The sequence below is a fragment of the Oenanthe melanoleuca genome, chromosome 10, assembly GCF_029582105.1.
Source record: "Oenanthe melanoleuca isolate GR-GAL-2019-014 chromosome 10, OMel1.0, whole genome shotgun sequence".
NCBI lineage: Eukaryota > Metazoa > Chordata > Aves > Passeriformes > Muscicapidae > Oenanthe > Oenanthe melanoleuca.
This window is the reverse complement of record NC_079344.1, coordinates 17,533,781-17,548,871: the sequence shown is the minus strand read 5'-3', so window position 1 is coordinate 17,548,871 and position 15,091 is coordinate 17,533,781. Positions and strand designations below refer to the sequence as shown.

At 49.2% G+C, this 15,091-nt stretch overlaps 1 protein-coding gene across 1 annotated transcript in view; it reads left to right on the top strand.

Moving 5' to 3' along the window:
- Positions 1 to 7,757, top strand: part of LOC130257503 (semaphorin-7A-like) — a 24,428-nt gene extending 16,671 nt beyond the window's left edge. Inside the window, exon 4 of the mRNA XM_056500065.1 lies at positions 7,713 to 7,757. Coding sequence (XP_056356040.1) covers positions 7,713 to 7,757 — 45 coding nt within the window. The remainder of the gene's footprint in view (positions 1 to 7,712) is intronic.
- Positions 7,758 to 15,091: the final 7,334 nt, after the last annotated feature.

Below are 15,091 nucleotides of genomic sequence, written 5' to 3'. Positions count from 1 at the left end.
ACAGATAAATAAAAGGGGCTGATAAATTAAATAAAGAGGGTTGATAAATTAAATAAAGGAGGTTGACAGATAAAATAAAAGGGTTAATAAATAAAAAGGGGTTAGATAAAATAAGAGTTGATAAATTAAATAAAAGGGTTAATAAATGAAAGAAGGGTTGAAAGATAGAATGAAAAGGATGATAAATTAAATAAAGGGGCTGAGAGATAAAATAAAAAGGGATTATAAAATAAATAAAAGGCCTGGAAAGTAAAATAAAATAAAATAAAATAAAATAAAATAAAATAAAATAAAATAAATTAGATGGGTGATGGATGGATGGATGATGGATGGATGGATGGATGATGGATGATGGATGGATGGATGATGGATGGATGGATGATGGATGGATGATGGATGATGGATGGATGGATGGATGGATGGATGGATGATGGATGATGGATGGATGGATGGATGATGGATGGATGATGGATGGATGGATGGATGATGGATGGATGGATGATGGATGGATGGATGGATGGATGGATGGATGGATGGATGATGGATGGATGGATGGATGGATGGATGGATGATGGATGATGGATGGATGGATGATGGATGGATGATGGATGGATGATGGATGGATGGATGATGGATGGATGATGGATGGATGGATGGATGGATGATGGATGGATGGATGATGGATGGATGGATGGATGGATCCATGGATGATGGATGGATGGATGATGGATGATGGATGGATGGATGATGGATGGATGATGGATGGATGGATGGATGGATGGATGATGGATGGATGATGGATGGATGGATGGATGGATGATGGATGGATGATGGATGATGGATGGATGATGGATGATGGATGGATGGATGATGGATGGATGGATGGATGATGGATGGATGGATGGATGGATGGATGATGGATGGATGGATGATGGATGGATGATGGATGGATGATGGATGATGGATGGATGGATGATGGATGGATGATGGATGATGGATGGATGGATGGATGGATGGATGATGGATGGATGGATGATGGATGATGGATGGATGGATGGATGGATGATGGATGGATGGATGATGGATGGATGGATGGATGATGGATGGATGGATGGATGGATGATGGATGGATGATGGATGATGGATGGATGGATGATGGATGGATGGATGATGGATGGATGGATGGATGGATGGATGATGGATGGATGGATGGATGGATGGATGGATGATGGATGATGGATGATGGATGATGGATGGATGGATGGATGGATGGATGATGGATGGATGGATGGATGGATGGATGGATGGATCCATGGATGATGGATGGATGGATGGATGGATGGATGGATGGATCCATGGATGATGGATGGATGGAGCAATCCATGATCCCCATTAGGATTTTCCCCTCTGGGTTGTTCCCTCAATCCCTCACTCCCTGCCCTCTGTTCCCGCTGCTCCCAGTTCCCCTCTCCCCTGGTCTCTCCATTTCCATAAATCAATTAGTGCCGGATCTCTCCGGCCATTCCCACATCAATATCTCTCTCCATCCCGCGTTGCCACGGCAACCGCGGGGTTTTTCGGGATGCAGGACACCAGAGGGGCCTTTTAGTAACCATAGTGAGGGCAGCGCTGAGTGCTCCAGGAAAAACGGGATTTTATGGAATTTTACAGCCAGGCATCCTCCCCCAGAACATCCCCATCCCGAAAGGATGTGATCCCAGAGTGCAGAGCAGCAATTCCAGGGAATTCCAGGGAATTCCAGGGACTCAGGGGGGAACGGGAGTCTGGAAAAACACTGGGAGATCCCTCAGGGGATAGGACAAGGATGGGGAATTCCTTTTGGGATACTCCAGGGTCCTGGAAGCACCACGGCCACCCCTGGATAGCCCAAAATTCCCCCATTCCAGGGGTTCGGGGCTTTCTGTGTCCCACAAATCCTTGTTCCCACTTCCAAAGGGTTCCTGGAAATTTCCAAATCCCCCATTCCCACTCCCAGGACATTCCCAAATCCCCTCCCTTCGCCTTTCCAGGAGGTTTCTGGACATTTCCAAGTCCCTCATTCTCATTTCCAGGACGTTCCCAAATTCTCCATTCCCATTCTCAGGATGTTCCCAAATCCCTCATTCCCATTTCAAGGGGGTTCTTGGACATTCCCAAATCCCCCATTTCTGTTTCCAGGACATTCCCAAATTCTCCATTCCCATTCTCAGGATGTTCCCAAATCCCTCATTCCCATTTCCAGGGGAATCTGAACATTCCCAAATCCCCCATTCCCATTGCCAGGACATTCCCAAATTCTCCATTCCCATTCTCAGGATGTTCCCAAATCCCTCATTCCCTTTTCCAGGGGGTTCTTGGACATTCCCAAATCCCCCATTCCTGTTTCCAGGACATTCCCAAATGCCCCATTCCCATTTCCAGGGGATTTTGAACATTCCCATTCTCAGGACATTCCAAAACCCCCATTCCCGTTCCCAGGGCATTTGAACATTCTCGTTCCCAGGACATTCCCAAATCCCCCATCCCTGTTTCCAGGGGATTTTGAACATTCCCAAATCCCCCATTCCCATTCCCAGGACATTCCCAAATCCCCCATTCCGGTTCCCAGGACATTCCCAAATCCCCCATTCCCATTCCCATTCCCAGGACATTCCCAAATCCCTCATTCCCATTCCCAGGACATTCCCAAATCCCTCATTCCCGTTCCCAGGACATTCTCAAACATCCATTCTCAGGGCATTCCCAAATCCCCCATTCCCATTCTCAGGACATTCCCAAATCCCCCATTCCCGTTCCCAGGACATTCCCAAATCCCCCATTCCCATTCCCAGGGGAATTTGAACATTCCCGTTCCCAGGACATTCCCAAATCCCCCATTCCCATTCTCAGGACATTCCCAAACCCCCATTTCTGTTTCCAGGACATTCCCAAATCCCTCATTCCCGTTCCCAGGACATTCCCAAACCCCCATTCCCATTCCCAGGACATTCCCAAACCCCCATTCCCAGGACATTCCCAAACCCCCATTCCCATTCCCAGGACATTCCCAAACCGCATTCCCGTTCCCAGGACATTCCCAAACCCCCATTCCCGTTCCCAGGACATTCCCAAACCCCCATTCCCATTCCCAGGACATTCCCAAACCCCCATTCCCAGGACATTCCCAAACCCCCATTCCCATTCCCAGGACATTCCCAAACCGCATTCCCGTTCCCAGGACATTCCCAAACCCCCATTCCCATTCCCAGGACATTCCCAAATCCCCCATTCCCGTTCCCAGGACATTCCCAAACCCCCATTCCCATTCCCAGGACATTCCCAAACCCCCATTCCCATTCCCAGGACATTCCCAAATCCCCCATTCCCGTTCCCAGGACATTCCCAAACCCCCATTCCCATTCCCAGGACATTCCCAAACCCCCATTCCCATTCCCAGGACATTCCCAAATCCCCCATTCCCGTTCCCAGGACATTCCCAAACCCCCATTCCCATTCCCAGGACATTCCCAAACCCCCATTCCCATTCCCAGGACATTCCCAAATCCCCCATTCCCGTTCCCAGGACATTCCCAAACCCCCATTCCCATTCCCAGGACATTCCCAAACCCCCATTCCCATTCCCAGGACATTCCCAAACCGCATTCCCGTTCCCAGGACATTCCCAACCCCCTCCCGTTTCCATGGAGCCCCGCTCCCTCCCCCTCCCCCAAGGCCGGTGGGATTCGGGCTGACCTTGGAGCCGAGGCCCCAATTAACGTCATTAACGCAATTAGCGGGGCGGGCTCCAGCGCTCCTCAAGGCCGAGCGAGGCCGCAGCTGCTCCCGCGTCCCTCTGTCTGTCCCCGTGTCCCTCTGTCTGTCCCCGTGTCCCTCTGTCCCTGCGGTGTCCCTCTGTCCCCAAGGCTGTGGTGTCCCACTGTTGCCAGATCTGTGCCAGGTCTGCAGGGGAATAGAATAGAATAGAATAGAATAGAATAGAATAGAATAGAATAGAATAGAATAGAATAGAATAGAATAGAATAGAATAGAATAGAATAGAATAGAATAGAATAGAATATTTTTTTTAATTAAAAATGAAAAATAATTACAAATAAAAATAATTACAAACACAAATAAAAATAAAACATAGAAATAAAACAAAGCATGAAACATGAATAGAATAGAATAGAATAGAATAGAATAGAATAGAATAGAATAGAATAGAATAGAAAAAATAAAATAAAATAAAATAAAATAAAATAAAATAAAATAAAATAAAATAAAATAAAATAAAATAAAATAAAACAAAATAAAATAATCAGGGATCCCTCCCGAGCTGTGTCCCCCTCCCTCTCAGCATCCCGGTGGGATGAGGATGGAGCAGCCCCGGGCTGGAGTATCAGGAGCAGCGGGAAAAGCGAGATAAGGGCTGAGGAAATGGATCTTCCTGCAGGGATAATGACTCAGAATGGCGGAAATCCTTATCCTCTTATCCCTTATCATTCCTTATCATCCCTTATCACCGCTTATCACCCCTTATAATCCCTTGTCATCCCTTATCATCCTTGTCACCCCTTATCCCTGTCTCTTATCCCAGCGGCCGCTCAGCACGGCCAGAGCATTCCCAATCCTTGGAACTAAATCCAGAGCGTTCCCATTCCTTGGAACTAAATCCAGAACATTCCCAATCCTTGGAACTAAATCCAGAGCGTTCCCATTCCTTGGAACTAAATCCAGAGCATTCCCAATCCTTGGAACTAAATCCGGAGCGTTCCCATTCCTTGGAACTAAATCCAGAACATTCCCATTCCTTCGATCCTAAATCCAGAGCATTCCCATTCCTTGGACCTAAATCCAGAGCATTCCCATTCCTTGGACCTAAATCCAGAGCATTCCCATTTCCTTGGAACTAAATCCAGAGCATTCCCAATCCTTGGAACTAAATCCAGAGCATTCCCATTCCTTGGAACTAAATCCAGAGCATTCCCAATCCTTGGAACTAAATCCAGAGCGTTCCCATTCCTTGGACCCTAAATCCAGAGTGTTCCCATTTCCTCATATCCTAAATCCAGAGCATTCCCAATCCTTGGAACTAAATCCAGAGCATTCCCATTCCTTGGAACTAAATCCAGAGCGTTCCCAATCCTTGGAACTAAATCCAGAGCATTCCCAATCCTTGGAACTAAATCCAGAGCGTTCCCATTCCTTGGACCCTAAATCCAGAGTGTTCCCATTTCCTCATATCCTAAATCCAGAGCATTCCCATTCCTTGGAACTAAATCCAGAGCATTCCCAATCCTTGGAACTAAATCCAGAGCATTCCCATTCCTTGTATCCTAAATCCAGAGCATTCCCATTCCTTGTATCCTAAATCCAGAGCGTTCCCATTCCTTGTATCCTAAATCCAGAGCGTTCCCATTCCTTGTATCCTAAATCCAGAGCGTTCCCATTCCTTGTATCCTAAATCCAGAACATTCCCATTCCTTGGAACTAAATCCAGAGCGTTCCCAATCCTTGGACTTAAATCCAGAGCATTCCCATTCCTTGTACCCTAAATCCAGAGCATTCCCATTCCTTGTATCCTAAATCCAGAACATTCCCATTCCTTCGATCCTAAATCCAGAGCATTCCCATTCCTTGTATCCTAAATCCAGAGCATTCCCATTCCTTGGAACTAAATCCAGAGCGTTCCCATTTCCTAATATCCTAAATCCAGAACATTCCCATTCCTTCGATCCTAAATCCAGAGCATTCCCATTCCTTGTATCCTAAATCCAGAACATTCCCATTTCCTCATAGCCTAAATCCAGAGCATTCCCATTCCTTGGAACTAAATCCAGAGCATTCCCATTCCTTGTATCCTAAATCCAGAACATTCCCATTTCCTCATATCCTAAATCCAGAGCATTCCCATTCCTTGGACCTAAATCCGGAACAATCCCATTTCCTTGGACCCTAAATCCAAAACATTCCCCTTCCTTGGACCCTAAATCCGGAGCGTTCAATTTCCTAATATCCTAAATCCAGACCATTCCCATTCCCTTGATCCTAAAACCAGAACATTCCCGTTTCCTTGGACCCTAAATCCAGAGCATTCCCATTCCTCATATCCTAAATCCAGAACATCCCAGTTTCCCTGAATCCTGAATCCCGAGCGCTCCCATTCCCGTGTCCCCACGGGTGTCCCCACGGGTGTCCCCACGGGTGTCCCCACGGGTGTCCCCACCCCACTGGTGGCAGCACTTGGGGCCACCCCCGGCGCTTTTGGGGTTTCCATTAAACCCCATTAAACCGCGGCGGAGTTATTTAATTAGCCGAGCTCATTAACGGGGGATTAATTGATCCAGGTGGCCGGGACAGCGCAGTAAAGGATCCCAAACACCCCATAATTAATTAATGAGCCCCGAGCACCCCCTAATCACCCGATCCTAATGAGGCGCTCGTTAACATTCCAACCCCTCTCCCTCTTCCCTCATCAATTCCGGGATAATTAACCCCCAGAGCCTGGAATGGCCTTTGGGATCCAGGGGATTAAAAAAATCCCAGTTCCCCTGGAGCTGGGCAGCCCCATTCCCAAAAATCCGCCGGAAATTCCCACTTTTTCCCAAAAAAAAAAAAAAAAAAAAAAAAAAAAAAAAAAAAAAAAGCCTTGGGAAGGCCGGGAAGGAGCTGGAGGTGGAATTGGGACAGAGACGGGATTGGGATTTGGGATTCGGTTATTTGGGATTTAATTATTTGGGATTCCATTATTTGGGATTCGATTATTTGGGATTCGATTATTTGGGATTCCATTATTTGGGATTCGGTTATTTGGGATTCGGTTATTTGGGATTCCATTATTTGGGATTCGATTATTTGGGATTCGGTTATTTGGGATTTAATTATTTGGGATTCCATTATTTGGGATTCGGTTATTTGGGATTCAATTATTTGGGATTCAATTATTTGGGATTCGATTATTTGGGATTCGGTTATTTGGGATTCGGTTGTTTGGGATTCGATTATTTGGGATTTAATTATTTGGGATCCTATTATTTGGGATTCGGTTATTTGGGATTCAGTTATTTGGGATTCCATTATTTGGGATTCGATTATTTGGGATTCGGTTATTTGGGCGGTTATTTGGGATTCGATTATTTGGGATTTAATTATTTGGGATTCCATTATTTGGGATTCCATTATTTGGAATTCGATTATTTGGGATTCGGTTATTTGGGATTCGGTTATTTGGGATTCGGTTATTTGGGATTTAATTCTTTGGGATTCTGCAGCCCCCAAGCAGAGGAGGGACATTCCCGGGAGTGAGCGATGATCCCACAACAGGAATCCCCCCAAATTTTGGAGTTTTCCGCGACGCTTTTCCCTGGAACCGGGACAAGCCCCGTGGAATTAGGGGCGGGATTTGGTTACAAAAGCGGCTCCTTACAAAACAAACGGCTCGAGCCAACCTTTCACCTCGGCCCTAAATCCCTGATCCCACCAAAAATGAGGAGATTTGGGGGGATTTTCCTCTCCCGGCGCGTTCCAGATGTTTGCAGATGCGCAGATTCCCACCCTTCTCCTTCCTTCAACCCCCATTAAAATGTTATTTTTTTCAAATCCCCAGGACAAATTTTTTTTTTTTTTTTTTTATTTCCTAGAGAAAAAAAAAAAAAGAATAAATTTCCATAGAAACCAGGAACGCGCCTCATTCCTGCTTTGTTGTTTTTTTGGTTTTTTTTTTTTTTTTTCAGCTTCCCTGCGGCATTCCCAGCTCGGCCAAGCAGGAGTTAAGCTGAGCCTGGCTAAGCCGGGCTGGGGGAAGGGAAGGCAAGGCCGAGCGCTGATGGCAGCATAAAGAGAGGGCGTTTTTCCTTTCCATCAGCTCCTTTGATTTGTGTTTTTCTCCCTTTATTTTTTTTTTTTTTTTTTCTCTTTTTTTTCCCGTTTCCATGAAAAGCTCCCACTCCCGCCTGTCACATCAATCGCTGCTCGGCGTTAATTGCAGGGGGGTGGCAGCAGCAGCGGCGGGGGCGATGTCACCGCGCCGGGGGACAAACGGGACAGCGGGGGTGGCCTGGGGCGGATCCGAGGGAAAAAAAAAAAAAAGGAATTTTGGGGTTATTGGTTCCTGGAGCAGGGAATAAAACGGGAATTTTGGGGTTTTCCCATCCTGGAGGGGGAAAAAATGGGAATTTTGGGGTTAGCCTTTCCTGGAGGGGAGAAGAGAACGGGAATTTTGGGGTTGTCCCTGCCTGGGGGTGTCTGGGATGTGCTGGTTGTGAAGCCTTGGGGTGCACGGGGGTTTTGTCCCAGTTTGGGGCTGGAGAGGGGAAGGAGCTGCTGGAATTGGATCCATCCCCCATTCCCTGCTGCAAATTCCAGATCCATCCCCCATTCTCTGCCCAAAATCTTGGGTCCATCTCCCATTCCCTGCCCCAAATCCTGGATCCATTTCTGTCCCAAATCCTGGATCCATCCCCATTCCCTGCCCCAAATCCTGGATCCATTTCTGTCCCAAATCCCAGATCCATCCCCCATTCCCTGCCCCAAATCCCAGATCCATCCTCATTCCCTGTCCCAATTTCTGGATCCATTTCTGCCCCAAATCCTGGATCCATCTCCCATTCCCTGCCCCAAATCCCAGATCCATCCCCCATTCCCTGCCCCAGTTCCTGGATCCATTTCTGCCCCAAATCCTGGATCCATCCCCCATTCCCTGCCCCAAATCCCAGATCCATTCCTCATTCCCTGCCCCAGTTCCTGGATCCATTCCCTGCCCCAAATCCCGGATCCATCCCCCATTCCCTGCCCCAAATCCTGGATCCATCCCCCAGTTCCTGGATCCATTCCCTGCCCCAAATCCCAGATCCATCCCCATTCCCTGTCCCAATTTCTGGATCCATTTCTGCCCCAAATCCTGGATCCATCCCCATTCCCTTCCCCAAATCCTGGATCCATCCCCATTCCCTTCCCCAAATCCTGGATCCATCCCCCAGTTCCTGGATCCATTCCCTACCCCAAATCCCGGATCCATCCCCCATTCCCAGCCCCAAATCCCCCACCCAGCCCCAAATCCCCCAGGGTGTCCTTGGGGACATTCCAGCTGCTCTGAGCGCTCCCAGTTCCTGATTTTAATCTGATTTTTCCCAGATTTCAGCAGGGCTCAGGGAGCCTGGCATGACCCCATAATCCTGGTGGGAACAGCTCTGGGAAGGATCCCAAAGCAGCTCAGGAACAAGGCCGGCCTTGTTCCCACAGGGATTTTGGGAAAAGTGGCAGGGATGGAGGCAGGGCCTGCTCATTAACAGCTGGTGTTAATTAACCCCTGGGAGAAGCAGCTTCCTGGGCTCATCCATTTGGGATTTCTCCATCCCCAGGAGAGCTGTGTGCTGCTGAGACCTGGAGAACTCCTTCCATTCTCCCCAAAATCTACATGGAGGGGTTGGGATCACCCCAAAATCCACCTGGTCACACCAAATCCGCCTGGTGGGAATGGGATCACCCCAAATCCACTTGGTGGGAATGGGATCACCCCAAATTCAATTTCATAGGAATGGGATCTTCCAGAATTCCACCTGATGGGAATGGGATCACCCCAAATCCACCTGGAGGGAATGGGATCACCCCAAAATCCACTTGGAGGGAATGGGATCACCCCAAAATCCACGTGGAGGGAATGGGATCTCCCCAAAATCCACGTGGAGGGAATGGGATCACCCCAAATCCACCTGGGGGGAATGGGATCACCCCAAAATCCACCTGGTGGGAACAGAATCACCCCAAATCCTCTTGGTGGGAATGAGATCTCCCCAAAATCCACTTGGTGGGAATGAGATCATCCCCAAAATCCACGTGGAGGAATTGGGATCTCCCCAAGTTCAATTTCATAGGAATGGGATCTTCCAGAATTCCACCTGGAGGGAATGGGATCACCCCAAATCCTCTTGGTGGGAATGAGATCGTCCCCAAAATCCACTTGGAGGGAATGGGATCACCCCAAAATCCACCTGGTGGGAATGGGATCTCCCCAAAATCAATCTTGTGGGAATGGGATCTTCCAGAATTCTACCTGATGGGAATGGGATCACCCCAAATCCACTTGGAGGGAATGGGATCACCCCAAAATCCACCTGGTGGGAATGAGATCGTCCCCAAAATCCACTTGGAGGGAATGGGATCTCCCCAAGTTCAATTTCATAGGAATGGGATCTTCCAGAATTCCACCTGGGGGGAATGGGATCACCCCAAATCCACCTGGTGGGAATGGGATCACCCCAAAATCCACTTGGAGGGAATGGGATCACCCCAAAATCAATCTTGTGGGAATGGGATCACCCCAAAATCCACTTGGTGGGAATGGGATCACCCCAAAATCAATCTTGTGGGAATGGGATCTTCCAGAATTCCACCTGGAGGGAATGGGATCACCCCAAAATCCACGTGGAGGGAATGGGATCTCCCCAAAATCCACCTGGTGGGAATGAGATCATCCCCAAAATCCACGTGGAGGAATTGGGATCTCCCCAAGTTCAATTTCATAGGAATGGGATCTTCCAGAATTCCACCTGGAGGGAATGGGATCACCCCAAATCCTCTTGGTGGGAATGAGATCGTCCCCAAAATCCACTTGGAGGGAATGGGATCACCCCAAAATCCACCTGGTGGGAATGGGATCTCCCCAAAATCAATCTTGTGGGAATGGGATCTTCCAGAATTCTACCTGATGGGAATGGGATCACCCCAAATCCACTTGGAGGGAATGGGATCACCCCAAAATCCACCTGGTGGGAATGAGATCGTCCCCAAAATCCACTTGGAGGGAATGGGATCTCCCCAAGTTCAATTTCATAGGAATGGGATCTTCCAGAATTCCACCTGGGGGGAATGGGATCACCCCAAATCCACCTGGTGGGAATGGGATCACCCCAAAATCCACTTGGAGGGAATGGGATCTCCCCAAAATCCACTTGGTGGGAATGAGATCACCCCAAAATCAATCTTGTGGGAATGGGATCACCCCAAAATCCACTTGGTGGGAATGGGATCACCCCAAAATCAATCTTGTGGGAATGGGATCACCCCAAAATCCACTTGGTGGGAATGGGATCACCCCAAAATCCACCTGGTGGGAATGGGATCACCCCAAAATCAATCTTGTGGGAATGAGATCACCCCAAAATCAATCTTATGGGAATGGGATCTTCCAGAATTCCACCTGGAGGGAATGGGATCACCCCAAATCCACATGGTGGGGATGGGATCACCCCAAAATCCACTTGGTGGGAATGGGATCTCCCCAAAATCAGTCTTGTGGGAATGGGATCTTCCAGAATTCCACCTGGAGGGAACGGGATCACCCCAAATCCACCTGGAGGGAATGGGTGGGACCCCTCTGTGGGACTGGGTGTGACCCAAGGAAGGAAGGAAGGAAGGAAGGGATGGAGGGAGGAAAGCAGGGAGGGAAGGAGGGAGAGAAGGAAGGAAGAGAGGAGGGAAGGACATAAAAAAGGAGGGAAGGGGGAAGGCGGGAGGGAAGCGGGGAGAGGGGCAGCGACCTTCTCCTCCCCTCGCCTCAAGTGCCGCCGCGGCATCTTCAAACCCGCCGTTACCACGGCAACCGATGCTCCGGGGCGCGCTTTTGTTCCCAAAATCTGGGGGAGGAGGCGGCGGGAAGCGCCCCCCGCGTCCCCCGGGAAGCGCGGCCGGGGGCAGAGGTCCGGCCGGCCCCGAACCGGGAGCACGGATCCAGCTGGTGGAGCACAGGTTGCTCCGTGCGCTGAATTTTGATGGAGCCTCGGAGCAGAATTCCCTGGATCAACACGTCCCCGGGAGGCCATCAATAAAATATCGTGGAAAGGAGGCCGGCAGAATTCCAGGTGGGCCGTTGAGGCGCTGGATTGTCACAAAAAAAAAAAAAAAATTTCCAAGAATTCTGGGTTTATCCAGGAGTAACCCCCCGGTTTGGGTCGGTGTGGATTTGGGATTTGAGATTTCGGGAAGGAAATCCCTGTCCTGTCTGCTTCCCAATCCTTGCTCCAGCACGGATTTGGGATGTTTTATCCATAGATAATTTCGGGAAGGAAATCCCTGTCTGCTTCCCAATCCCTGCTCCAGCACGGATTTGGGATATTTTACCCATAGAGAATTCCGGGAAGGAAATCCCTGTCCTATCTGCTTCCCAATCCCTGCTCCAGCACGGATTTGGGATGTTTTACCCACACAGAGATTTCGGGAAGGAAATCCCTGCCTGCTTCCCCCCCACTTCAGCACGGATTTGGGATGTTTTACCCATAGAGAATTTCGGGAAGGAAATCCCTGTCCTATCTGCTTCCCAATCCCTGCTCCAGCACGGATTTGGGATGTTTTATCCGTGGAAAATTTCGGGAAGGAAATCCCTGTCCCCAGTCCCTGCTCCAGCACGGATTTGGGATGTTTTATCCATGGAAAATTTCGGGAATGAAATCCCTGTCCCCTTCCCAATCCCTGCTCCAGCACGGATTTGGGATGTTTTACCCACACAGAGATTTTGGGAAGGAAATCCCTGCCTGCTTCTCCCCCACTTCAGCACGGATTTGGGATGTTTTATCCATGAAAAATTTCGGGAAGGAAATCCCTGTCTGCTTCCCAATCCCTGCTCCAGCACAGATTTGGGATGTTTTATCCATGGAAAATTTCGGGAAGGAAATCCCTGCCTGCTTCCCAATCCCTGCTCCAGCACGGATTTGGGATGTTTTATCCATAGATAATTTCGGGAAGGAAATCCCTGTACTATCTGCTTCCCAATCCCTGCTCCAGCACAGATTTGGGATGTTTTATCCGTGGAAAATTTCGGGAAGGAAATCCCTGTCCCCAATCCCTGCTCCAGCACGGATTTGGGATGTTTCACCCACACAGAGATTTCAGGAAGAAAATCCCTTCCCTCTTCCCGAGCCCGGGGGATATTTCCCTGCCCCAAACTCCCCCCCAGACGCGTTTCTGCGGGATTTGGAGGGATGAATACAAACACAGGCGCCGGGAACTCGCGGGATTGGCGGATCCCCCATCCCTGGCACCGCCGGGAATGATTAATCCCGACCATCTGGCCTGGCCTCCTCCTCCTGCTGCTGCTTTTCCTCCTCCCCCCGCATCCCTGCCTCAGTTTCCCCACCTGTAGCCGCGCTTTGTTCCTGGGGGATGGGAATGTTGGGAAAGGCCGGGAAGAAGAAGAGGAGGAGGAGGAGCTTCCAGAGGTTAATGGTTTTCCAGGGATAATGGGATTCCAGGATCCCGCCTGTCGCTTCCCATCAGATCCGCTCTTGGCTTCACCGGTTCGGCGCGGGTTGTTTTATTTGGGGGGTTTAACCCTTTCCTGGGATCGCGGAGAGCTGGAATTCCTGGCCAGGAGCTGGAGATCCAACAGGAGCGCTGGGTGCTCTGCCCTCCAAAAAAAAAAAAAAAAAGGATTTGGGCACAACCCGAATCCACGTGGAGGCAGAAATCCTCATCCCAGCCGCTCTCCCAGCGCCAAGCTGCGGGAATTTCTGGGATAAATTCATTTTTGGGGGTGTTTTCTCCAGCAGAACTCGCTCATCCCTTGGGATTGGCCGCGGATCCCGGGGGGTGAAGGCGGCTCCTTCCTCCCCCTCCTCCCCTCCCCCTCCCGGTCCCTCTGTCGCCGCTCCAGGTGGCCGCGGGTGGCGCTGCCAAAACGTCCCCGCGCATCAGAGCAGCGGCGGTGACACCGCCCATCTGTGCCCCCATCCCAAATCCAGGGAAAATCGGGAATGTCACGGGGGTGACAAAATCACGAGTTTGGGTTGTCACTCCCCAGATTTTTTGGAGCGGGATCATCTCCAGGACAGCCCGTGGGAAAAGCAACGGGAGGAAGAATTTGGTGGATTTGGGGATTTTTTTTCCAACCTAAATCAGATTTAGAGAGGATTCCCAGAGCCGGATGGATGATGGATGGATGGATGGATGGATGGATGGATGGATGGATGGATGATGGATGGATGGATGATGGATGGATGATGGATGGATGGATGATGGATGGATGGATGATGGATGGATGATGGATGGATGATGGATGGATGGATGGATGGATGATGGATGGATGGATGATGGATGGATGATGGATGGATGGATGATGGATGGATGATGGATGGATGGATGATGGATGGATGATGGATGGATGGATGGATGGATGGATGATGGATGGATGATGGATGGATGGATGGATGGATGATGGATGGATGGATGATGGATGGATGATGGATGGATGGATGATGGATGGATGATGGATGGATGGATGGATGGATGGATGGATGGATGGATGATGGATGGATGATGGATGGATGGATGATGGATGGATGATGGATGGATGGATGGATGGATGATGGATGGATGGATGGATGGATGATGGATGGATGGATGATGGATGGATGATGGATGGATGGATGGATGGATGATGGATGGATGGATGATGGATGGATGATGGATGGATGGATGGATGGATGGATGGATGGATGGATGGATGATGGATGGATGATGGATGGATGGATGATGGATGGATGGATGATGGATGAATGGATGATGAATGGATGATGGATGGATGGATGGATGGATGATGAATGGATGATGGATGGATGGATGATGGATGGATGGATGGATGGATGGATGATGGATGGATGATGGATGGATGATGGATGGATGGATGATGGATGGATGGATGGATGGATGGATGGATGATGGATGGATGGATGATGGATGGATGGATGGATGGATGGATGATGGATGGATGGATGGATGGATGGATGATGGATGGATGATGGATGGATGGATGGATGGATGGATGATGGATGGATGGATGGATGGATGGATGATGGATGGATGGATGATGGATGGATGGATGATGGATGATGGATGGATGGATGATGGATGGATGATGGATGGATGGATGGATGGATGGATGATGGATGGATGGATGGATGGATGGATGGATGGATGATGAATGGATGATGGATGGATGGATGGATGGATGGATGATGGATGGATGGATGGATGGATGATGGATGGATGGATGGATGGATGGATGATGGATGGATGGATGATGGATGGATGGATGGATGGATGGATGGATGGATGGATGATG